This window comes from Falco peregrinus, chromosome 6, assembly GCF_023634155.1.
Source record: "Falco peregrinus isolate bFalPer1 chromosome 6, bFalPer1.pri, whole genome shotgun sequence".
NCBI lineage: Eukaryota > Metazoa > Chordata > Aves > Falconiformes > Falconidae > Falco > Falco peregrinus.
In genome coordinates this window covers 21,076,526-21,100,510 of record NC_073726.1, presented here as the reverse complement: position 1 = coordinate 21,100,510, position 23,985 = coordinate 21,076,526, and the positions used below count along the sequence as shown (strand labels likewise).

Sequence of the window (23,985 nt, the reverse complement as noted above, 5' to 3'; positions counted from 1 at the left end):
GACAGCACACCAGCACACTGCACACCAACACACACACACTGACCATACACCAATACACACGGGCCAAACCACACACAGTTACACACACTGACAGCACACTAACACACACTCACAGACTGTCACACACACTGAAGGCACACCAACATGCTGCACACCAACACACAAAGGCCAAAACACACTCACACAGTCATACGCACTGACAGCACACCAGCACACACACACACACGGACTGCACACCAACACACAGCACACCACACACCAACACACGAACACAAACACACTAATCACACAACGCCCACACTCACGCCCACACTCACACCCACACTGACTGCACACCAACACTCACTCACACAGAATGCACGCCAGCACACACACACTGCATGCATGCCAACACACTGCACACCAACACACCAACACACACACTGACCGCACACCAACATGTGCAAACATGCCAACACACACTCATACACTCACACAGACTGCACACTGACACACACGCATGCACACACACACTGAATGCACACCAAGACGCACCAGCACACTGCACACCAACACCCACACACGGACCATGGGCCAACGCACATGCACAGACACACCACATGCCAACACACACTCACATGCCCACACACACATGCTACACATGAACACACCGACTACACTAGTGTGCACTAGTCAGTGCACATGTGCATCATGCACAGGGAGCGGAAGGCATGCAAATCAGTGTGCGCACACACACAAACCGCATGCACACGCAGCCTGCCTGCATACACACAAAATGCCCCCACACACTGCACACTACCCTGTGAACGCACAGGTACGCTGTGCATACTCACAGGTTCGCCTGTACCGCACCGCATGTCTGCGGCATGCATCCCCAGTGTGTGCACAATGCTGAGAGTGCAGCCACACACTGGGTGCACCCACAGTAGTGCAGACATGGTGCCCGCACACACGGAGTGCACCACACAAACCCATATGCCAACATGTGTGGACCCAGATGAGCACATACATACAGTGTGCACCACGTGGGTACGCTGGACTCATTGCACTTGCACATCACTGCTTGCTTGCTGTGACTGTAACCAGATGGGCTCTTCCACACCCATACACATGCGTGCTGCCTGTAGTAGCGGCGTTCTCTGGTGTCTGTTTATTGGGAAGGACCTGGTGGCAAATGGCTGCAGAGAGCAGGGTGGCAGCAAACTTCCCAAAGAGGCTGTGATGCCATGCTTGTTTTTATCCTGCGAGCTGTTAGCAGGCAGAGCTCAGCGCCGGGCGCTGCTGCCTGCCACGGGGCCCACGCACCCTCATCCCACAAGCAGAGCATTCAGCGGGGCTCTGTCGTTTCATGCTTCAGTCCAATTCAGTCCCCTGTGCAAGGCAAGGACTTCCACGCCAGGCACCTGCAGAATGAGGCAGGCTGCAGGCAGGTAGGTCAGGCACAAAGGGAAAGAGTCACTCAAAAGGGCTGAAACCATGCCTGGTCAGAAAGGAGGGCACTCACAGCCACCATGGGATGGTGAAGACCAGCACATCAAGGCTAGCAAGAGCACAGGAAAAAATGATGTGACATGCAGACAACTTTGGGGGTATGCATTAAGGCACACAAACTGATGATAAGGGCCTGGCATAAGCTAAGGCTAACTGAACAGACTGTGGGAAACACTACAAGAGAGATTGCTGACCACAACAAACAGAGTGAGAAGCTGACGGGAGTTACACTGCCATGAAGAATACCCAGATTTCAGAGGTGTTAGCTGGGAATGATGTGAGAGGTGGCCAAACTTCACCGATAACTGAAGGAAGAGCTGGGGTCATTTTGTGGAGAGGAATCTGGCAGGGGCAGCAGTACCCAGGAAACCCCATCAGTAATAGAATCATATAATCATTTAGGTTGGAAAAGACCTTTGAGATCACCAAGTCCAACCATTAACCCATCACTGCCAAGTCCACCACTAAACTTTGTCCCCAAGCACCATGTTTTTTAAACACTTCCAGGGGCGGTGACTGTACCACCTCCAAGTATAGAGGGACAATCACTTCCCTAGTCCTGCTGGCCATGCTGTTTCACACATAAGCCAGGATGCTGTTGGCCCTCTTGGCCACCTGGGCACACTGCTGGCTCATGCCCAGCCGGCCGTCAACAAAAACTCCCAGGCCCTTTCCCCCCAGGCAGTTCCCAGCCCCCTGCCCCAGCCCGTCGCGCTGCGCGGGGCTGGTGTGACCCAGGGGCAGGACCCGGCACTGAGCCCTGTTGAGCCTCCTACAAGTGGCCTCGGCCCATCGGCCCCGGCCTGCCCAGCCCCCTCTGCAGAGCCCCCTGCCCTCCCGCAGGTCAGCACTGCCCCCAGCTCGGTGTCACCTGCAAACCGACCGAGGGTGCACTCGGTCCCCTCGTCCAGATCGTCAATAAGGATATCAACCAGGACTGGCCCCAGCACTGAGCCCTGGGGAACACCGCTTGTGATCCACTGCCAGCTGGATGTAACCCCATTTACTACCACTCTTCGGGCCTGGCCGTCGAGCCAGCTTTTAACCCAGCACAAAGTACACCCGTGCAGGCCACGAGCAGCCAGTTTCTCCAGGAGAATGCTGTGGGAGACCGTGTCAAGGCTTTACTAAGGTCCAGGTAGACAACATCCATAGCCTTTCCCTCAGGCACTAAGTGGGTGTTGGTAAAAGTACTGTTCTATCTGTTTTGCTGTTCACGCCAGTGAAGTATGTGTGCATGTTCTTGAATGTAACCTGGCTCTTTAGAAGACAAACTAAGTCTTTTGCACTGGCACACACATGGGAACAGCCACCATATCCATGGGACTGAGACGGGAGAAACCTCCTGGGAACGAGAGTCCTTCCAATTCAGCTCCAGCTCTTCTGCAAGGAAACATTCTCTGTGAGAAACCTGGGCTGCACACAGCACCCACACAGCATGCACAGAGCACGCACACAAAAATACTGTGCATACACGTACTGCATTCCCACACAGGGTGCATGTGCACACACAAACACAGTGGAGACACACACAGATACAAACAGGTGTAAAGCACACCCAGAGTGTGTGTATAGCTGTACTCCAAAAGTCTTGGAACACAGCACAATGTGCAGTGTTCACGTACAGACAGAGTGCATGTGTGTGCATATCTGGCCAGTGTATGCACACGCACACACAACATACACACAGAGGCGGTGCATGCACACCCTACAGTACGCATGCATGCGGAATACACCCCCCACACACACTGCATGCATGCATGCACACAGTGTGCACCCACCCATCTACCCACATGCGTGTTCACAGCACACACCCACAGATGCATGCACACGCAGAATGCACCTCCCACGGGCGCACATGCAAACTCACTTGTCCATACATGCACACATGCAGGCATACATGCAGAGGGAAGTGTTGTACCCACACAAACATATAGGTCATTAACACCCCACATGCTCATGAGCCACTCACTTGGACACTGCCATGCCTGCCCACTCCCACCTGGTGCCTGGCCCGTGCAGGTCTTTCAATGTGTGCTCCCACAGTGCTGCAGCAGTCACTTGGGCCTCTCCTTCCATGGCTGGACACATAGACACTGTTCATCCACATGTCCTACTTGTGCCCACTGGTGCCTGCACAAGTCAGGGCAGTCTCATGCCAGCTCAGCTTCCTGCAGCCACGTTACCTGCACACAGCACACAGGGTCCCACACCTCCTGCCCTGTTCCTTGTCTGGTCTCTGAAGCCCTCTCCCCACACCGTGACACACCACACACACACACCGGCCCTGAGCTCAGAGCCCCAGCTGCTCTCCTCTCAGTGTCCTGAGTTCCAGCCCCCCGCACCCTGATCCCTGTGGCCAGGCACTGGACTACAAGCACTGCCATGCCCTATGAGCAAAGTGGGCTTCATGAATTATACAGCAGTCTCGCCTCCTGCTGCAGCACCAGCCTCCTCGCGCTGCCTCTTGGCTGTGAATAATTGATGGCAGTGAGCACAGCAGCAGCAGCAGCAGCCCCAGCATCCTTCCTGTACCAGGGTCCAGGCCTTCAGGAGGCATGGGGCTAAGCACACAGGAAGGCCAGGGGCTATGGGGATAGTCTGAACTACAAGGACAGGTAACAATGGAAAGCTGAGTTCCCTGGCACACTAGAAAGTGGTTGTAGAAGTGGGATGGGTCTTAAAAAATGCTGACTAGTAGTAACAGGAAAATTCAGAACAAACTGATCACACAGGCTCAATGCAAAACACAGGCACATCTACATGAGAACATCCAGACTAGGCCATCAGCCTGCCTTACCCCTGTATTGTCTTTGGGCTGAAAGTCCTCACCTTTGCTTGTTGCGTGGTTAATTGTAGACCACTGCCACTGTGCCTGTGCTTGCACCCCATCTCCGCTCTTGCTTTAATCTCATTTTTGATAAACCAAACAGATGGAGGTCTTCAGGACATTCAATCTCAATTCACTTCTGGGCTGGTCTTCTGAGATTTCTCTAGTTTTCAAAAGCAGATACAATGGAGTACAGCCTTCCTGGGGTGCAGAACCTCCTCTTTTCCTCCTTGTTCTCCTTATCACATCCTTCCACCAGAGAATTGCTGTTGCTCTCTGCACTGTCCCTTGCTTGCTCTGATTACAAGTCACCGATCTGCAGCAGGATATGGGCCTCTACATTCAGGCACAACCAGCGGTCTGTAAGCCTGAACGTGAAACTCTTGCTACTGCTATATGAAAATATAGTTTGCTTGAAAAGTGCTCCCATAGGGCCCAGCCGGCCCCATCCACCACCACGCTCTCTGCCCATCTGTCCCAGGCAATTTTGCACCCTGCACCCATCTGGAGAAAAGCAGCTTCATTTGCTCTGCTGGAAGGCGGGAAGGCGGGTGCAGCAGCCCAGGCCGGTGCCGGCCACAGGAGCGGGGCAGGGGACACCCACCCGTGCCAGCCAGCCCCAGCGGAGAGGCCACCTGCCCGCCGCCACACGCTGAGGTGCCCGTCCCCTCCCAGGACAGCCTGACCGTTCCAGGCCTCCGCCCCGGTGCGGCTGGGAGCACGCCGGCCTGCCGGCGGCCCTGAGGCCTATGCCCCCAGAGCCCAGGGGCGGGACACACGGCCCGAGCCGGCCGCCCCCCAACCCGAGCACCGCTGGGGGCGGTTCTGTGGGAAGCCCCTGTTGTTACAGAGCCGGGGGGAGGCGCGGCTCCCCGGCGGCCGCCCGCAGCGGGCCCAGCGGGGCGGGAGGCGGCTGCACGGCCCCGGGGGCGCGGCCCCTGCCCGGCGGGACGACAGCTCCCGGCATGCCGCGCGGCGCGCCAAGTCACGTGCCCGCCCGCGCGGCTCCGGGGTGGCGGTTCGGCCCCAGAGCGGACGGTGCCGTAACGGGGCGGCGGGTCCTGCCCGAGGTGCCGGTGCCGCCCCGGCCCGGCGCCGTGCCCCGGGCTAAGTGGCGTATCGGCGGGCCTCCCCGGGCGGCGGCGGCATGGGGCCGCGGGCCCTGCCGTGGGCCCTGGCGCTGCTGGCCTTGCGCGGAGCGGCCGGCGCCCCCCCCAGCTTCATAGTGCTGCTGGCCGATGACTTGGGCTTCGGGGACCTGGGGAGCTACGGGCATCCTTCGTCTGCCACGCCCCACCTGGACTGGGTGGCCTCCCGAGGGCTGCGGTTCACCAACTTCTACAGCAGCTCCCCGGTGTGCAGCCCCTCCCGGTACGTGCCCCGCTGCCCCCCGGCCCCGCTGCCGCAGGGCCCCGGGGCAGGGATGGAGGAGGCGCGGGGACAGGGCTTGGCACCCGCCTGGGGAGCTGCGGTGCTGCCAGGAGCAGGTGGCCGATAAACTTGCTGTGGCCCAGGAGGCCTGAAGGCCTGGCTGCTCCGTGAGGGAGCCGATTGAGCATCCCAGCACACGGGGGAGGTGGCAGTGGCAGCCGTGAGACGGGGGCGCAGGTGCCGAGGAATGGGGCACCCTGTGTGGAGGCTGAGGGCCGCCACCCGCGCTGTGCCCTGCGTGACACCTGTCTCTCTCCCCCTCTCTCCCTGTAGGGCAGCCCTGCTGACAGGCCGGTTCCAGATGCGCTCTGGGGTTTACCCTGGAGTGTTCAACCCAGACTCGCGGGGAGGCCTGCCGCTCTCAGAGGTCACCATTGCAGAGGTGCTGAAGGCCGAGGGCTATGCCACAGCCATGGTTGGCAAGTGGCACCTTGGCCTGGGGATTAATGGCTCCTTCCTGCCCATCCACCAGGGCTTTGACCACTTCTTGGGGGTGCCCTACTCCCATGACCAGGTGAGAGGCCTGTCAAGGCCTGAAGGGTGTCCCTGCGGCTGGCTGGGGAGAGAGCCAGAAAGTTGGAGCTTGTATGAGAGCACGTAGGCTGGGTTAGTGTGTGCCTGGGCAGCTGGGTGAGGGTGGCTGCAGGCTGGGGAGACGGGTGATGGTGGGCAAAGCCCATCTCTGGGGGTGATCTCCAGGATGATGCTCATATGATGGGGCAGTTACGCAGAATGTGGGTGGCCGTTGTACCTGGGGACATATGCCCTTTGTCAAGGGTCAGCTTCTGGGCTACAAAGAAATGTCTGAATTGCTGCCAGGAGCAATTCTGTTGTTGTTGGGGCAGCGTGGTCCTTGAACAGTTCCCAGGTGGGCGCAGACCCCTGGGCTTCTAGAAGTGGCTGCCCAAAGGGTGCCCATAGGACCTGGTGGTGCACCACTGTGAGACTCTTTGCTCCTCTCCCCTCACTGTCCTGCAAGACAGGTAAACAACAAAATGTTATTTGCTCTTTCCAGGGCCCATGCCAGAATCTCACCTGCTTCCCACCCGACATCAAGTGTTTTGGGACTTGTGACCAAGGCTTAGTGCCGGTCCCGCTGCTCTGGAACCAGAGCATCGTGCAGCAGCCAGTCTCTTTCCCTGATCTGGTGCCACTCTACAACAAATTCTCCCGGGACTTCATCGCTGACTGTGCACGACGAGGCCTCCCATTCCTGCTCTACTATGCCTCCCACGTATGAAAGCAGGAGGGCTGCTCTGGGCTCAGGGGTGGGGAAGGGAGCCTTTGTCCTGTGTGGAGAGCAGGGAAGCAGCTCAGCTCCTGCTGCCCCAGGACTGTGCTGAGCAGTCAATATGTGCTCCTGGATGACCAGGGGTTGCTGTTCCGATGCCCAGATCATGTGGTAGCACCATTCTGATAACATTCTTGAGTGTGTCTTTCTGGAGCTCTGCCTGCTTCTCTGGGCCAGGAGTCCACCCAGGAAAACTTCATGCTCTGGGGCTCCACATCCTTTCCTGGGGGTCAGCTCCCTTGTGCCATTTATGAGAGATGCTTCTGAAGCTTGGGGACAAGCCTTCTCTCATTTCATGGGTATTGTCACAAATCCCTGTGTCCTTGCTGGGGTGCTCGCTGTCCCCAGCTGAACTGGGAACCAGGTGCGGCTCTGGGGGAGTTTGCATACCAGTCTTCTCTGCCTTTTCTCCAGCATACGCACTACCCCCAGTTTGCAAGCCAGCAGTATGCAGGGCAGTCACGGCGTGGGCCATTTGGTGATGCCCTCATGGAGTTTGATGGCTCGGTGGGACAGCTGCTGCAGGCACTGCGGGAAAATGGTATTGCAAACACGACCCTGGTGTTCTTCACCTCTGACAATGGGTGAGTGGGCTTAGCAGGGGGCACTTTGTGATAAAAATCACTGATAAGATTCTGCTGCTATGGTATGGGGGTACTGGAATGAGGCAGTGGCTGGCTGGGGCAAAAGGAATGTGGTGTGGCATTACCAGGTGAGACCACAGTGATCTGAAGTGGGGCAAGAGGTGGATGCTGCTTTGGAGAGGACCCAGTGTGTGAGCTTCTTGTTTCTGTGATTCAGCTGTGCCCCTCCTTGTGGGCAGAAACCTCACAGGGTTTGAGCCAGAAGCATACAGCAGCCCAAGTATACCCCGATTCCCTTCATTTGTGGGTGGCATTGGTCTCTGGTGCCGTGCTTAGGCATCTTGCACACCTTGGCTTCTTCACTTGCCCCATGCCTTCTGCCTCAAAACTGAGAAGGATGGCAGCGTCACTTGCTGGCAGCATGCCTCTCTTGTCATGGCCCCGTTGGCAGCATCAGGGAAGGGGTAGCGTAAACCTGTGAAACTGATGGTAGATGGTTCTTCCCTCTCACAGCCCCTCTACCATGCGGATGGCACGTGGAGGCAGCTCTGGCCTTCTGAAGTGTGGGAAGGGCACAACGTATGAAGGTGGCATGCGGGAACCAGCAGTGGCTTATTGGCCAGGCCGTATCTCTCCAGGTAAGACTTGGCACTGCTTTGCCTTTTGCATGCTGATGCCAGTCAAGGCAGGGGTGTCATGGCAGCTCGACTGCCCCAGGAGAAGCAGAGTGTGTGAGAGAAGACAGGGTGGCAGAGATAGAAGTGGGATCAAGTTCCTGAACATTTCCTTGTGGCTTGCTGTGTTTGGTGACAGGAGTGACGCATGAGCTGGCAAGCACCCTGGACATCTTGCCAACACTGACTACCCTGGCTGGGGCAGCTCTTCCCAAAGTGGTCCTGGACGGCTATGACTTGAGCCCAGTGCTGTTTGGGTCAGGGAAGGTGAGTCTTGTGGGTTCGTTCAGCTGGCGTTGTGCATGAAGACTGGGTGCGGGGCTGGAGCCGTGTGCCTGATGAGTAGCACCGGCTGGGGGTTATGGGAGTTCCATGAGCTGCGACCTTTTGTCATGCCATGGACTTCTGGCCTTCCCCAGGCTGCTGTGCTTTAACAACTGCAACATGTTGCCGAGCCAGACCCCAGACCTGCCGTGAATGGACGGAGCCCCAGTAGCTTTGAGTAGGGAGCAAGCAGGATACTGCTGCTCATCAGCTTTCCCCTTCTGACCGTGTTCTGGCTGTAGTACTGGGGCTCCTGTGTGACTCCCTGGGGTCTCTGCCTGGTCCTGTTCCAGGCGCTTCTTCAGCCTCATGGCTGTACAGATGAGCTTGGCTCTGCTGCTTCCCACAGAGTCCCCGTCAGATGATGTTCTTCTACCCACCGTCCCCCAACCCACTGCATGGCCCCTTCGCTGTCAGGCTTGGGAAGTACAAGGCCCATTACTTCACACAAGGTTAGTGCTGCCTCCTCTCCTATGCACGGGAAGCTTTGTGAAGTCCCGTGTGGTTTTGTTGTCCAAAGCTCAAAGAGAAGAAACTGAGCTACAGCTGGGGGTTTCTTTTGCAGGTTCCTTTCACAGTGATACGACCCCAGACCAGGCCTGCCATGGCCTGACCCCGCTGACCCCTCACTTGCCGCCGCTGCTCTTTGACCTGGAGTCAGACCCAGCTGAGAACTATGATCTGCTGCAGAGTGGCGTGGGGCCAGAGGTTCTGCAAGTCCTGAAGGAGATCAAACTGCAGAAAGTGCTTTTTGAACAGCGCATGGAGTTTGGGGAAAGCCAGATCAGGAAGGGCAGGGATCCTGCCCTGCAGCCCTGCTGCATACCAAACTGCACTCCTAAGCCTTCCTGCTGCCGCTGCTCTTAGCCTCTTGATGCTCCATCCCCTTCAGTTGCTCCACACTGGAACCCTATCCCAACCCCACCGGCCCCCCTCTGCCCCCAACTAACCAAGCTCAGCCTTAGAGCTGCCCTGCAGCTTCAGCTCAGTGGCACCTCTGACTAATGCAGTGCTGGGGTTGCAAACTGTGGGTTGGGGAGACGACCAGCCCTGATAGGAGTGCAGCTCAGTGGACCCCGTGCTCTGTGTTGGATGTTGAAGCTGAGGCCTCTTGACAGAAACCCTGACTTGTTCAGGGAGGGACCGTGATACAGCATCATCTCCAGAGCCAGAACAGCTCCTTTCAAACCATGATCAAGATGAAGCAAAGGGCATGCTCCAGTGTCCAGAGATCCCAGTGCAGCTGGAGGCATGCTCTGCAGCCCTGGGTGGGAACAGAGCTGGGAGCTGCAGCACCATCACTTGCCAGGGACCAAGAGCAGAGCAAGAGGAGGATGGTATGGATGGATGGTCCTGGCAGCTTCAGAGGCAGGACCTTGTGCAGCTAGTGCAGAGAGGACATGCCTAGGTGGGAAGCAGCTCAAGGCATGCATGCTCAAGCACCTCCAAGTCCTTCATAACTCCAGGAGGTGGAGATATGGCTAGTGGTTGGCAGGCCTGGTCCTCCAAGGTCTGGATGCTGGGGCTGATGAATCAGGTGGGCTGCAACTGCATGCTATCCACATGACAAAGGGTCTTTCCTTGCTTGTGAGCTAGTCCAGCTTCAAGTTCACTAGTGATTTGCACACATGTCGTGGTTTAACTCCAGCCGGCAGCCACTTGCTCACTGTCCCCAACCCCTACCACCCTGAAGGATGGGGAGGAGAATTGGAAAGGAATGTAAAATTCAAGGTTAAGAGAAGGACAATTTAATAATTGAAATAAAATAAAATAAAAACAATAATAGTAACAGTTATAATGAAAAGGAGGGGAAAGGGAAGAGGAATGAAATCCAAAGGGAGAGGAGAAAAGAAAACCAGTGATGCACAATACAGTTGCTCACCACCTGCTGACTAATGCCCAGGCAGACCCTAAGCAGTGATGCCCAGCCTCCGCCAACCCCCCGGTGTATATACCAAGCATGACATCCCATGGCATGGAATACCTCTGGCTAGTCTGGGTCAGCTCTCCTGGCTATGTCCCCTCCCAATTTCTTGTGCCCCTCCAGCCTCCTCACTGGCCTAAGGGCCGAAGAAACTGAAAAGTCTTTGACTTAGTATAAACATCACCCAGCAACAACTAAAACATCAGTGTGCTATCAACATTGTTCTCACACCAAATCCAAAACACAGCGCTGCACCAGCTGCTAAGAAGAAAATTAACTCCATCCCAGCTGAAACCAGGACAACACGCACACAGGGCTCCCACCAGTAGCTGGTCCTAGACACTGGGTGTTCCCAGCTGTGGGGTCCCTCTGACCTGTGTTCCCTTTGGCTACTGCTAGCAGGCAGGCCTTGGGACCCACCCTGCGCTGGGCACAGAGTGAGGCCACACAGAAAAGGGTTTGGAATCACTCTCAAAAAGTAGGGTGTACTGTTGTGATTAGGTACAGGGCCCAGTCAAGCAAGCCAGCCAGCAGTTTGCTTATATGTGACTGGCTCCTTCATGCCCCTTCACTCCATTCTCCATGCTTAAACATCCCCTTCATCTTCCCTGACTGCACCCTTTCTCTGCCTTTAGCTCCACCAAAACAAGGGACTAGCCCCAGTTATTTTTCCCCCCTTGCTCCCAGGTTTGCCACATCTGTGAACAGATGTGGTGGTTTGGGTGCTGTTAGCTACACCAGCTCGGACTTCCAATGGCATTACTGATGGGCTTTCCTGGGTACTGCCGTCCCTACCGGATTCCTCTCCCCACAAGGATCCCAGCTCTTCCTTCAATTATCTGTGAAATGTGGTCACCTCTCACGTTATTCCCCCTTAACCACCTGCAAAATCTGGTGCTGGATAGCAGAGTATCCATCCACAAAATACAAGTTGCCTTCTCCAAGACCACCTTCTGTCTGCTCTCAGCAGGTACGGGGCACCACCTTCAGGTCAGTTTTCAAAAAAAACAAAGCAGCCTTGAGTCGACTTGGTTTGGGGCCCAGTTCTGGTGCCTGTGAAGCTGTGCTACACCTCAAGGGCCTTCAGAGCAGCTGTTCCACTTTCAGCCAGCCTCCCCAGTCATCCTAGGGACCAGGTTGCTCACTCAGCTGTGTGCCTTACATCTATCCACACAAGCCAGGATGGCAGCAGGGAACTCCCGCACCTTTCTCAAGCTTTGAGGCTGCCATTCTTTGAGTCACTGCCTCCTACCCTCCAGGGACCTAGCCCTGCTCAGAAAATGCAATGCATGTGGCTGGCTCCCGCTTTTCTCCCGTCTTGCACTCCAGCATGTCAGCAAGGCTCTGCTACACAGTGGTGGAAGGCAGACTGATGAGATGAGGCTGATACAGGATTTACCAAAACCATGGACAATTGCTTGTGGGGCTGAGAGCGGGAGCATCCTTCTCTGGCTAGAGCTTCTGGGACTCTGCCCAGAAAACCCATCTAGTGCTCTTGGCAGTGCATGGCTCCAGATCCCAGTCCTGGAACATCTGTCTTCCACACATTCAGCATCACCGTGCAGAGATGAGAGCGAGCTCTATCTTACAGGCCCACAACCCCTTCCCACCAAGATTCTACAGAGCCTTTCTGTGCACTGAGAATACAGCTGTGCCAGGTGCTGCGAGACAGGAGCCAGCTGCAGCGCTGATGGTGGCCACCCAACTACCTCTTCATCCTCTCTCCTCCGCTGCAGGGGGACAGCAGTGGACAAAGATAACAGCGCTGACTACTTCTGGCTTGTTGGTGTGACCAGCTGGGGAAAAGGCTGTGTGACAGCCAGGCAGCCCGGAGTATGCACCTCCACTCAGCACTTCTATGACTGGATCCTGGTACAGATGGGGTTGCACCCAGCAGTAAGGGCTACTCTAACAGCAAGGGCATGGAGTCATTTTGTCACCACCTCAAGCCCTATTCAGAGGCCAAGGCCAATATAAACACAATTATCTCCTGCCCATTTCCACTCCAGAAGCTGGTGGAATTCTTTACTTGGGTGCGGGAAGTCCTGCAGGTTCTAACGGGAAAAAAGCTTAAGCAGCAGGACGAACAGGATCCAGTGCAGGCTGCAGTGTACCACGACCATTTCTGTCTGGGGCAATGCTTGCTGATGCAAAGGCAGCCTCAGTGTCAAAGGTCTGTCCTGCCCATGCTCCTCTGAATGCACACAAATGCTGAAGCCGACTTAAGTTCTTGAAAAGGTATTTCAATTTTCACAGCTAACCATGCTTCAGTGCAATTCAACCCCCTGTGCAAGGCAAGGACTTCCACGCCTGGCACGTGCAAAATGAGGCAGGCTGCAGGCAGGTAAGTCAGGCAGTCGCTCAAAAGGGCTGAAACCATGCCTGGTCAGAGAGGTGGTACAGTGGAATAAGGGAACACAGGTCATAGGGGCTTAGGGGTCTTGGGGAAAGCAGTTGGAAACACAGAATATCTTAGGCAGCTACTGGTGGGATCTGTGTGTTTGTGTACAATGCATGAGTGAACTTGAAATTGGACTCTCACGACCCAGGAAACACACATATAGAAAGATCCAAGGTTTGCACCGATGACTGGGTAAGGAGCTTGACTTCAAGCCACAGATATTACATGGACTTAATTTCCAAACTGTTATTTGAGGAATCTATAAATATGCTGTGCTTATGAATCTAGGGAGGGAAGGTATGTTTCTGTCTCACTAGTAAACATGCAATCCTCATCATCTGGAAATGCAGAAAAAGATTGGACTGCATTCATGTTTATGTGAGTGGTGGTTATGTCTACATGGGTGCTTGTAAAGATACTGCTTTGTTTATGTCAGTCTGTTTTGCCCTTCACATTCATTGTGTGAGTCTGTGTTTGTGTGCCTGGCTCTTCAGAACACAGCAACACACACAAGGGAACAGCAGCTGCCATCCATCAGGCTGGGATAGGACAAGTGTCCCAGGTCTGAGAGTCCACCTGATTCAGCTCTATTGGGCCTGAAAGGAGAAATTCCCCTGTGTTCAGAAGTCTACCAGATTTGGCTGCTCCATAACAGAATGGGGAAGGAAACCTAAAGAAGCTGCAGCAGAGATGACGGGGGTGAACCGAGGGGCAGCAGTGGCTAGGCTGTGTAAGCAATGGGGAGAGCTGGCAGTTGGACTCGTGCTGTGTAGTGACTGGACTGGCTCATAACAAAAGCGGAGGATGGGTGCAAGCTCAAAGCTTTATAAAAAGAATTCTTTAGTGTTTGTTTTCTCCAGTAGGTACCATTAAAGCACCTGGGCAGGACCCTTCCCTGCATGTCCAAGAGCAGTTTAGCCCTGCTGGCAAGCTTTGCCTTGAAGAAGCATGTGGTAACTAGCAACCACGTGGATACTTCTGCCCTTTCCTTGACCTTGATATGCAGTGGCTAGGGCCAAGTCAAGGGCGGTTATGCCTAGACAGCCTCCCACTGTCTAGTAAGGTCCAGCTGCCCACCACCAGTGCTCTCAGGGCATGACAACAATCACTCTCCTCTGTGAAGGCCAGCTCTAACTAGCCCCAGAAATCTAGAGCAAAGGGAAAAGCAGACTCTGGGTCCAGGGCTTAGGCAGATGGGGGCTTCTCTTCAGGGCAGCTCTCCTCTTTATCTGACAAATTCTCACTCTTCTTCTGCAGGTCAAAGCTCTGGAAAGGAGCAAGACAAAGAACTGCTGAGAAGCATGAGAGCAACAGCTACACTTGCTGCAGTTCTTTCAAATTTGGTCTAGGCAGCATGGACTCTTCAGAGGGTGACCGCCTCACCCCTTCCAACTTAGACACGAGCAACACACAAACCCCATGGTGTCACCAGCATAAGGCAAATCTTTCCATGCTTGCCAAGTTTCACCCTTTGCAACAGGCTCTGCTTTCCCTGAGGGAAAAAAGAGCAGAGCTGCTAATCACTTAGGAGGAGTGCAGTAAGTAGAGCCTTTTTTACCTCCAGTTCTTGCATGACCTCGTCCATGAAATCTCCCGAATTCTGTTTGTAAGCAACTGCCAGTTTGATAGCGTCATTGAAGAGCTGATGAGAAGGAGAATGCTTGTTACTCAAAGTAAGGGGCACTGGGCTTCCGTAACATAGGGAAACTGTTCCCACACCCCAGGGAAAAAAAACCCAACCCTCTGCAACTACCTATAGCTCCGAGGACCTCATAAATCGCCAGAGATGTACTAGCCCATTGTTTGCTCTCTGTGCCTACAGCAGTCTCCATGTGATGCTGAGCCAAATAACTATGTTTTACCTTCACCACATTGGTGCCATCTGCAGCAGACACAAAGTAAAAGGGCAAACTGAACTTCCGGGCAAAGTTGAAGCTTTTCTGGGTCACCTTCATATCCGCTGGGGGTGAAAAAAGAAGCGGTCAGTAAGACATCACTGTAGGCAGAATGCCAACATATGCAGAAGTGGTGGAGCAGCTGGAGACCAGAGCCCAAATTAGCTGCCAAGGCCTCCTCACTTTAGTATAAGACTATGAGAGTGCTCCTCAAAAGCTACAAGGTTTTAAAAGCAATAGCATCAGCAAACCATTGACAAGAACACACAAAAATAAAAGGGTTCCTGCTGGTTTATCCTTGGTCTGTGACTAAATTATAGATTGATTCTGATGTGCTATAAATGCCTAATTCTTTGCGGCTTAGAACATATCAGTTCACTTGTGGTGTGGCAACGATGAACATTTTCCAGGCACACCCCTATGACTTTGCTGTGTGTCCACACATGACCTGGACACTATTGCCAGTACTAGTCATGCCTCACCCTCCAGTTTGTCCTTTTGAACCAGAACTCCCCATTGCCCTTGTGCCGTATTACCTATATTTGTGTGAGTCAAGGGCACACTCACAGTATACAAACGATTCTGTTATTATATATTTTTACTTAGCAGGCAGCTGGTCCAGCTACCCCAGCCTCCAGAAGCTTTATTTCAGTTTTGGAACAAATCTATGGCATATTTACAGGATGTGCTGACACAGCAGTAAGAGCTCAGATTTTTGATGGATAAGACATCCTGTGCATCAGCACAGGAGGATGACTCCAGATCATCTGCCTTTTCTCAGAGGCAATAGCTGAAGGTGTTCAGACTCCAAATGCTGGCCAGTGAGCGCTGCCCAGGCAGCCACTGCCCACCTCTTTGCAGGAAGCTGAATCAACTGTTTTGCAGACTGGGCCTGTGTTAAGAGCTGTGGGCCGATCATTTCCTAGTCCGGGTAGAATACAGCAAACGACGGCAAGGCAGAGGACTCTCTTGGAACACTGTCCACTCACACACAGAACACTAAGAGCAGCATTCAGTTCTGTCTACAATATGGTGGCCAACACCAAGTCCATTCGCCTTGGACTTCCTGTACAGTCCGTGCAATCAGTGGATTCAGGGCTGTCTTGGCACATCCTATAGGAAAGGCTTTTATTGGGAAAGACCAATCATGCCCTAAGTCACACCACCGAATGAAATGAACCTCTGTAGACAGCAGTGGGAGCCCAGACACCTTATTCAGGTAGACACAGCTATTCACAGCTGTGATGATTCCTACCATGAATATCAGCAAGGAATCCCATGCCTGACGCTGTACTTGACAGAGAGTAGCAAAGACTGTGGTCCTAAGGCTATGCATTCTCTCACTGATGCTGAGCAGACAGCTGATGTATTATGTGCTCTCACAGGACGCAGGAGGCAGACCACAACCCAAACGGCAGCTATCATGAATGCCTAGCTGGCATTCCTAAGAGGAAGGAATCATCCAGTCCCCTGCAGAGGAAGGTGAACAATTTTGCCAGCAGTTATATTTAGACGCTTTAGCACAGAGGAGTCCCACAGAAACCTACAGGTTGAATTAGCAACACAAAGACAGTTACTGGCTCTATCAGGGGAAGCCACATGATAGGTTATGCTCCTCTTCCAGCAAGACATCCTGCAGTCTTTGACTAGGTACTGCTCCAATCAGCTTTTGGGTTCTTGCTGGATGAAATGGGCAGAGCAGTAATGACAGAATTGCAAGAACATCACTTGAATAAACTTTAAATGGATCAAATTTGTATTTTTAATTGCTAGTAAAACAAGGGCAAGAGCCTATAAAACAGCATGTAAGGTCAGTACAGGACCCAGCTATTCGTTTGGTTGAATACAGCCCCGGGGGACTAATACTCAAGAACTCATCTGGACCTAGCAGCTGAACAACATTCTTTCTCAGCCAGGTCAGAAGAGAATCACATGACAATCCTTAGAGGTTGAAAGAAGAAGATAATACTTACCATCAATTTTGTTGGCCACCACAATGCAAGGAATCTCTGGGCGAAATTCTCTCAGCTCCTTGTACCAGCTGTTTAAGTTCTTGTAGGTGACTTTCCGCTGCACATCAAACACCTTCCAAAAAAGAACCAGCTATCATGGGGCCAACAGCAGGACAACTCTTGATCAACCCACTGCACCAAAGACAAGTACAGAATCCAGAATTTTCCCAGGAGGACATCAACAAAGGCAACTGACCTTTGTTAGAAAGGATGCAAGAGAAAAGGAAGAATATCCAGCAAGCTTTGAAACATGCAGCCAGCCTGTTTCTTTGCATGATGCAGGAAACAGTCCCTCATTTTCCTTTACATTCTTATTTTATACTATTGCAAACACTGTATCACCCATGACAGTGAACAAGCACTGGGAAAGATCTGTTCTGCTAAGTAGATTCACATGTGAGGCTTCTTTTTTTTACAATTAAAATATCAGTAAGTTGTCTGATGCTCACAAGTGATGAGAAATAGTGGAAAGTTAAAGCAACGATACAAACCAAGAGATTTAAGTGGGTTAGGAGTCAGGAAACAAGACTGATTGCAGCTAATAAATGGGAATTGCAAAGTACAGGAAAATAAAGGCCAGAAGACCAGACAAGAACGTCTTATGTAGTACCCCTGCAGAACATGTCAGAACAATTTTGTACTACATAATCCAACAGTTACATCACAGAACAAGCAAGGAATGTCTTCTCCCTCGCATCACCTCTGAAAGGACTGCTTCTAAATAGGTACATTCACCTTACTGGAAACACAGTGAGAAAAATAAGGAAACTTAGAACACAGCAAAGTCAGGGAATATAGTAAGAGTGCTATCAGGAAAGACAGAAGAGAGCTAAACATACCCAACTACGCTGGTTTTATCTGGTAAGAGAAGAAAGAACAATATAGGAAAGTTTTTTAAACCGCTAGAAGAGACAAGAGTTGTGAGGCAGGACAATCATTAAAAGTAACATACAGGCCAAGTGTCAGCTGGGACTGTTACTAGTCAAAAAGCCATCACATTACAGCTGAGAGACTATCCTTACCATGATACAAGCGTGAGCCTTATGGTAATAGGATGCATGCATGCTCTGGAACCTCTCCTGTCCAGCTGTGTCCCAGAAGTCTGTAACACACAAAAAACAAGCTTAGAATGACACAACTTTCCAAGTCTTGTTTTCCTCACAACTTAAAACTCAGGATGCAAAGCCCAGTCCATCTACTTAGGGTCACAAATTGAGTTTTACCTCACTAATCTGAAACATTCCAAGGCTAAGAGATTATGCAAAATTAGGACCTTTTCTTAGTGAGGCTTAGCTATGAGTTGTACTGACACTGAATATTGTCGTAAACATATTAGCAAAAGAGAAGTCATCAGTAGATAAGATTTATAAAGGACAGTAAAATGAAGCTAGTCCTAAGTGCAAAGAGGATGACAACGTATGGTACTTCGTGGCATATGAAGGCACAGACCCCAGGCGAGATCCTTTACTGCATACATAAGTGCTGGTTATATACAATCACTTATCCACCCAAGTTCTGCCCTGGAATGTGCCTATATGCAGCAAAGCACCTTTGCAGCCAGTTTGCACTCCACCAAGCCCTTTACTTCCTCCACGCTCATCTGAGGAGGTCTCTTCTTCCCAGACCACGATTTAAGCTGTGGGAGGCTTTGGGCAGCCCCTCATTGCAGACAGGCGTGCACAGAATTGATTTGCAGGTGAGCTCAGAAAGCCAGATTTAGTGCTAGTTGCTTCCTCACTACGTTTTAAGGCATAATCACTCTGCAACCTGGCACCCAGACAATGAACAAAGCCTTTTCTCAGAAAGGGCCCTTACAGTACTTCAAGACTAGAGATGACAACAGGAAACAAAATCTGAACATCTTGGAACAGCTTGATTTCTCACACAGTGATAAACAGTCAGCTGTCTGCCATAGGAAATGTTCCATCTCCTTTTGCATACAGTCTAACCCTGCTCTTCCCAGCAGCACAACTCGTTCTAAAATCATGAAGGGTGAGTTAGCCTGAGACAGACAGGTCCCAATTCATTAAGTACCTTGTAGAATAGGTACCATGAAGCATACCTGAACAGTCACCAACATTTTAATGCCTTTTTCTGTTTGTGCATCTCAGGTAGAGATCTCTCCCCCTCCTCTTCCTAGACTTATAGGGTAGTATTTGTGTCTTATTTGTTGTATAAATTTACACAGCTTCAACTGAGAACCATCAGATATAGTTACTACTTCTGTCAGCTAGACTGAAGCACGCCACTCCACCTAAAACTGATTAAGCCACTTTCCTTAGTGTTTACTTTGCATTGAAATTAGTTATTGACTGGATACCGCATCCAGCTTGCAGGATGATGACTTCTTAAACTGCCCAAAATATAGACAAATACTCATCAGACCACATTTGCATTCATTTTGTGTAGTTTTGCTTAGCTTCTAAAACTGCCTGATCCTTTTAATGTGCCATTTCAGAATCCTCACTTACAAGGAAAAAAAGAGATGCTAGCGACCATGACCTGTGAATGTTCCCAAATTAACTTCCCAAACAACGCGGCAGCTGTCATGGGAGAACTTGCTATAGCTCATTGAAAAACACTGCTCCTTTTATCACTAAATTCTCCAGATCTTGCCTGTATACCCCATGTCACTCCAGAACATAGGAATTTATGAACTTTAAAATCCTTGGGAAAAATAAGACCCATAGAGTAAAGAAATACACCAAATTTTAATGCAATCCTAACTCTACCACATGGTATTTGGTGATGGCCACTAAGATTAGCTCAACAGAGTAAAAACTGAACCAGCAAGGGAAGTGGCAAATCTGCACAATTTAAAGTCATCAGGTGAAACTTCCTGCCTTTACAAAGGCACACTTCATGACAGGTCTTCTCTGCAAGGTAGCCTGGATGATCGGCCCTACGTTCAGAAAAGGTGGAGACAGAAGACACTGTGAACTCTTCTGTAACATAGGCCAGGTTAATTACTTAAACTACAGCCAAGTTACTTAATAAAGTACTAAATCCATGTTAAAAACAAATCCTTGACAGATGAATCTATATTTTGCAAGCTGCCTTAATAGTAACTTCACTTACTGGTTAAAAAAATCTCTCATGTTATCTTTTATTTGAGTTCACCTAACACCAGCTAGTTTGTTAAATATTTTTTGCTAATGCTACAGCCTCTTTTTGTAACAAGTTCCTGTTCTCTGGTATTTTACCTTCTCCCTATGAGGCTAACCAGATTGAGTCATCATTAGGCCTTTTTTTACCATTTTTCAGTTCTTCTCATGTCTCTTCTCTGAAATCTTGTATTGGGTTTAAGCGGCAAGGTTTTTGTAAGGGGTGCTGCTGCAGTGGTGCCTTTTGTGAGAAGACACCAGAAGCTGACCCCATGTCAAGCAGAGCTAGTTTCAGTCACCTCCAAGACAGACCCACCTGTGGCCAAATCACTCCCAGTCAGCAACACTGGTGGTAACATATTTAAGAAGGGGTAAAAAATGCTGCGCAGCAGCTGTAGAATCAACGACATTGGTGATAACATATTTAAGAAGGGGTAAAGAACACTGTATAGCAGCTGTAGAGAAAGGAGTAAGAAAATGTGAGAGAAATGATGCTGCAGTTGATGCAGGAGGGAGAAGAGGTGCTCCAGGTGCTGCAGCAGAGATTCCTCTGCAGCCTGTGGAGAAGATGCTGGTGAGGCAGGTTGTTCCCCTGGGTCCAGGTGTCCTCCAGCTGGAGGACCACAGCGGAGCAGATGTCCCCACTGCAGCCCATGGAGGACCCCACGTTGCAGCAGATGGATGTGCCCTGAAGGAAGCTGCAGCCTATGGAGAGCCCACACTGGAGCAGGCTCCTGGCAAGAACTGTGGCCTGTGGAGACATGTGGAGACATGTGGAGGCCTGTGGGAGCAGGAGAAAACCTGCTCCCATGCAGGAGTAGGTTTTCTGGCAGGCCCTGTGGCCCACGGGAGACTCATGCTGGAGCAGTCTGCTCCTGAAGGACCGTACCCTGTGAAAAGGACCCATGCTGGAGCACTTCTTGAAGACCTGCAGCCCATGGGAAGGACCCAGGTTGGAGGTGTTTGTGAAGAACTGTATCCACAGAACTCAAACCACAAAATAAGACAATGCTTGTCTTGAACTTCCATCTGTAACACACAGTGAACAATACTGTGCTGTCAGAGACTAATTCACATAGGTTAATGCAATGCTCCACTGGCATAAAGAAAAGTTAGCACTTGTAATAAAACTGAAGCTATGGGATATTTGAGAGTATGGCTGATAAAGCTAGGATGCTTGTAGTCTATCAAAAAAACCCTGAGATAAAACAGGTGGCATTTTTTTGTAAGAACATACAGGCTGGACATATCCAGAGAAAGAATTAAAATATTCTAGAAACTTGAAATATAGCAATTGGTACATACACCCAAAGTAATTAAACAATCAAAAATACCCACTAAAAGGATGACCAATAATAGGAAGATTGTGTTAAAATGCATTAAAAAACCAGGAACTAAAATACTAGATCTACTAAAGTAAATCCATGGCATGGATTTTTATAATTGGTGCTGACAGGCACCAAAATCCTACTGTAGACTATTTTGTAATTAGCATATGGCATATTTCTTCTCAGTTATTTACTATATTGACAGAATAAAGGAGTCTGAAGTCAGTTTCATACTGCAGCTAAACTAATACAATCCTAGCTTGCAAGAAAGAGCAAGTCCACTCCCTTCCTTTGGCTGTGCCTGTGCATCCACCTGCCCCTTTCACCAGCACTGGTGTGTATAAGTCTCCATGGTGAAAAGCTTTAGGAAGACAGATGAGTAGAAATTCACTCACTTATTTTGTGAGTGGTTAATATGTATGGCTAGCTTCCTGAAATGGCTTGACAATGGACAGGACTAGGCCTATAGGTGAACACTGGTGATACACAGGGGAGAAGAACTGCAACTTTCATGGGCAGTTAGCTTACCTTCTTGATAAAATCTAAATCTTAGCTAGCTTAGTTCCATCATGACACTGCAACCTTAGCAACAAGCACTTTGACTAACAGTGACTAACACAGCTAAATCACAATCCTTGCAGCATTTACTTTGACAGGTATTCAACTCCTTGAAAAAAACAAAGATAATCTTTGCCTTAGATATCCCCTTGCCTGGAAGTCATGGTTACTGTCATAGCTGAAGAACCTAGTAACTGACTAGTGATCTGGCGTGGTAGATGAGGGAAGAGCAGTGGATATCATCAAGGCCTTCCGTAAGGCTTTTGGCACCGTCTCCCGTAACAGCCTCATGGAGAAGCTGTCGATGTATGGGCTGCACGAACAGCAGTGAGGTGGATTGAAAACTGGCTCAATGGCCAGCCAAGAGGGTGGTGATCAGCAACATGAAGGCTTGGCTGGAGGCCAGTAACTTAGCAGTGTACCCCTGGGGTCAGCACTGGGTCCGATCCTGCTCAACATCTTCATTAATGATCTGGGTGATGGGGCAGACTGCGCCCTCAGCAAGCTTGCAGACGACACAAACCTGGAAGAAGTTGCTGGTACACCAGAGGGTTGTGCTGCCACGCAGAGGGATCCGGACAGGCTGCAGAAATGGGCTGACAGGAGCCTCGTGAAGTTCAACAAGGAGAAGTGCAAAGCTCTCCACCTGGGGAGGAACAACCCCACAACACCAGTTTATGCTGGGGACCACCCAGCTGGAAAGCAGCTTTGCAGAAAAGGCCCTGGGGGTCCTGGCTGACACCAAGCCGTGGGAGCCAGCCACACTCCCTTGCCACAAAGGCGGCTAATAGCATCCTGGGCTGCATTAGGCAAAGTATTCCTTTGTCTCTACTCAGCACTTGTGAGGCCACACCTGGAGTACTATGTCCAGTTCTGGGCTCCTGAGTACAGGAGAGACACAGACATACTGGAGAGAGTCCAACAAAGAGCCACAAAGATGATGAAGGGACATGAGCATCCCCCTGTGAGGCTGAGAGGGCTGGGACTCTTCAGCCTTGCGGAGAGGACGCTCAGGAGGGAATTTCATCAATGAGTATAAATCTCTGAAGGAAGAGTGCAAAGAAGATGGAACCAGGCTCTTTTCAGTGGTGCTCAGTGCTAGAGGCAATGGGCACAGTGTGAAACACAGGAGGTTCCCTCTGAACATCAGGAAACATTGTTTTACTGTAGGGGTTACTCAGCACGGGCACAGGTTGCCAGAGAAGGCTGTGGAGCCTCCATCCTCGGAGATCCTCAGAAGCCATCTGGGCACCTGGCTCTGGGTGGCCCTGCTCGAGCAGGGAGGCTGGACCAGGTGACCTCGGCAGGTTTTTTCTACCCTCAGCCATTCTGCGATCCCTTTGTTCCCCCATTTCCCCACCTAGAAACCACCGTCTGGCATCCCCTCGCCCACAGCACGGAACCCTGCCACGTTCTGCGGTCCGCACACTGCTGCACAGGCCGGCAGCACCGCCGCGTCCCTCCCACCCCACGCACCGGGCAGGGCGCCCCCCACTCACCCACGAGCACCGCCTGCCCGTCCACCCGGGCCCGGTGCTTGTAGAGCGTCAGGGCGAAGGTGGAGAGCTGCTGGGGGCGGCTGCGCCCGTGTTAAGGAGCCGACGGAGGAGCACATCCCCCCAGCCCGCCGCCACCGCCGTTCCCAGGCCTGGCCACCCGCTGGCCCCGGCCGGGCCTCCCGCCGCGCTCCGCTGGGCCGGGGTAGGCCGGGCCACCAGCCTCAGGGCCGGCCGGGAACACGGCCGGGAACTCAGGGGCCGGCGCGCCGCAAGGATACAAGCCTTCGAGCAGGAACCTCTCCAGCAGCCTGCGGAGAGAGCACGGCACAGCCGTTAGGCCGCGGCACCGGGCCGGGCCGCCCCGCCCCTCCCCGCCGGGAGCCGGCCGGCCGGCGGCATGCCCCTACAGCCACGCACTTGGACTTGCCCACGGCGCTGTCGCCCAGACAGATGATCTTCACCGTCTCCTCACCGCCGGCCGCCGCCTCGTCCCGGGACTGCTCCGCCGCCGCCGCCGCCGCCGCCGTATCCGCCATGGCACCGCCTCCGCATCGCCGCTGCTACGCGACGCGGCCCGGCCCATCTCGGGCCCCGCCCCCCCCGAGCCTCGCTTAGGGCACCGCCCCCCGAGCCCCGCTT

General features: G+C 52.1%; 2 protein-coding genes and 1 long non-coding RNA gene across 7 annotated transcripts; 1 reads left to right on the top strand and 2 right to left on the bottom strand.

Moving 5' to 3' along the window:
* Positions 1-1,127: 1,127 nt before the first annotated feature.
* On the bottom strand, positions 1,128-5,231 carry LOC114013884 (uncharacterized). The gene is made up of 2 exons (XR_003557141.2): positions 4,324-5,231; positions 1,128-2,874 (listed from the first exon to the last, which is right to left on the bottom strand). It is a non-coding gene; the product is annotated as an uncharacterized LOC114013884 (long non-coding RNA).
* Positions 5,232-5,326: 95 nt separating this feature from the next.
* ARSA (arylsulfatase A) lies at positions 5,327-10,410 on the top strand. The gene is made up of 8 exons (XM_055808277.1): positions 5,327-5,692; positions 6,026-6,266; positions 6,768-6,986; positions 7,458-7,627; positions 8,141-8,265; positions 8,441-8,568; positions 8,975-9,077; positions 9,191-10,410. The coding sequence occupies exons 1-8, from the start codon at positions 5,469-5,471 to the stop codon at positions 9,490-9,492; spliced, it is 1,512 nt and encodes a 503-aa protein (XP_055664252.1). The 5' UTR covers positions 5,327-5,468; the 3' UTR covers positions 9,493-10,410.
* A 3,349-nt stretch (positions 10,411-13,759) lies between these two features.
* On the bottom strand, positions 13,760-23,929 carry LOC101924858 (RAB, member of RAS oncogene family like 2B). Of its 5 annotated transcripts, none has more exons than XM_055808278.1 (8): positions 23,764-23,929; positions 23,625-23,654; positions 23,347-23,426; positions 17,880-17,959; positions 16,819-16,930; positions 14,813-14,910; positions 14,509-14,592; positions 13,760-14,216 (listed from the first exon to the last, which is right to left on the bottom strand). In XM_055808278.1, the coding sequence occupies exons 1-8, from the start codon at positions 23,880-23,882 to the stop codon at positions 14,136-14,138; spliced, it is 684 nt and encodes a 227-aa protein (XP_055664253.1). In that variant the 5' UTR covers positions 23,883-23,929; the 3' UTR covers positions 13,760-14,135. The 5 variants fall into 5 exon arrangements, with proteins under 5 accessions (XP_055664253.1, XP_055664256.1, XP_055664257.1 ...); XM_055808281.1 differs by lacking the exon at positions 23,764-23,929 and adding an exon at positions 22,371-22,493; XM_055808282.1 differs by lacking the exons at positions 23,347-23,426; positions 23,625-23,654 and having other exon boundaries at positions 23,764-23,894.
* Between the last annotated feature and the right edge of the window lie 56 nt (positions 23,930-23,985).

Coding starts and splice junctions, on each gene's coding strand:
- LOC101924858 (XM_055808278.1), bottom strand. CDS start 23,882: ATGGCGGATACGGCGGCGGCGGCGGCGGCGGCGGAGCAGTCCCGGGAC. Junction 23,655..23,763: donor AGCGCCGTGGGCAAGTCCAA/GTGCGTGGCTGT, acceptor CTCTCTCCGCAG/GCTGCTGGAGAGGTTCCTGC. Junction 14,593..14,812: donor ATGGCACCAATGTGGTGAAG/GTAAAACATAGT, acceptor CCTTCTCATCAG/CTCTTCAATGACGCTATCAA.
- ARSA (XM_055808277.1), top strand. CDS start 5,469: ATGGGGCCGCGGGCCCTGCCGTGGGCCCTGGCGCTGCTGGCCTTGCGC. Junction 6,267..6,767: donor TGCCCTACTCCCATGACCAG/GTGAGAGGCCTG, acceptor TGCTCTTTCCAG/GGCCCATGCCAGAATCTCAC. Junction 7,628..8,140: donor TTCTTCACCTCTGACAATGG/GTGAGTGGGCTT, acceptor TCCCTCTCACAG/CCCCTCTACCATGCGGATGG.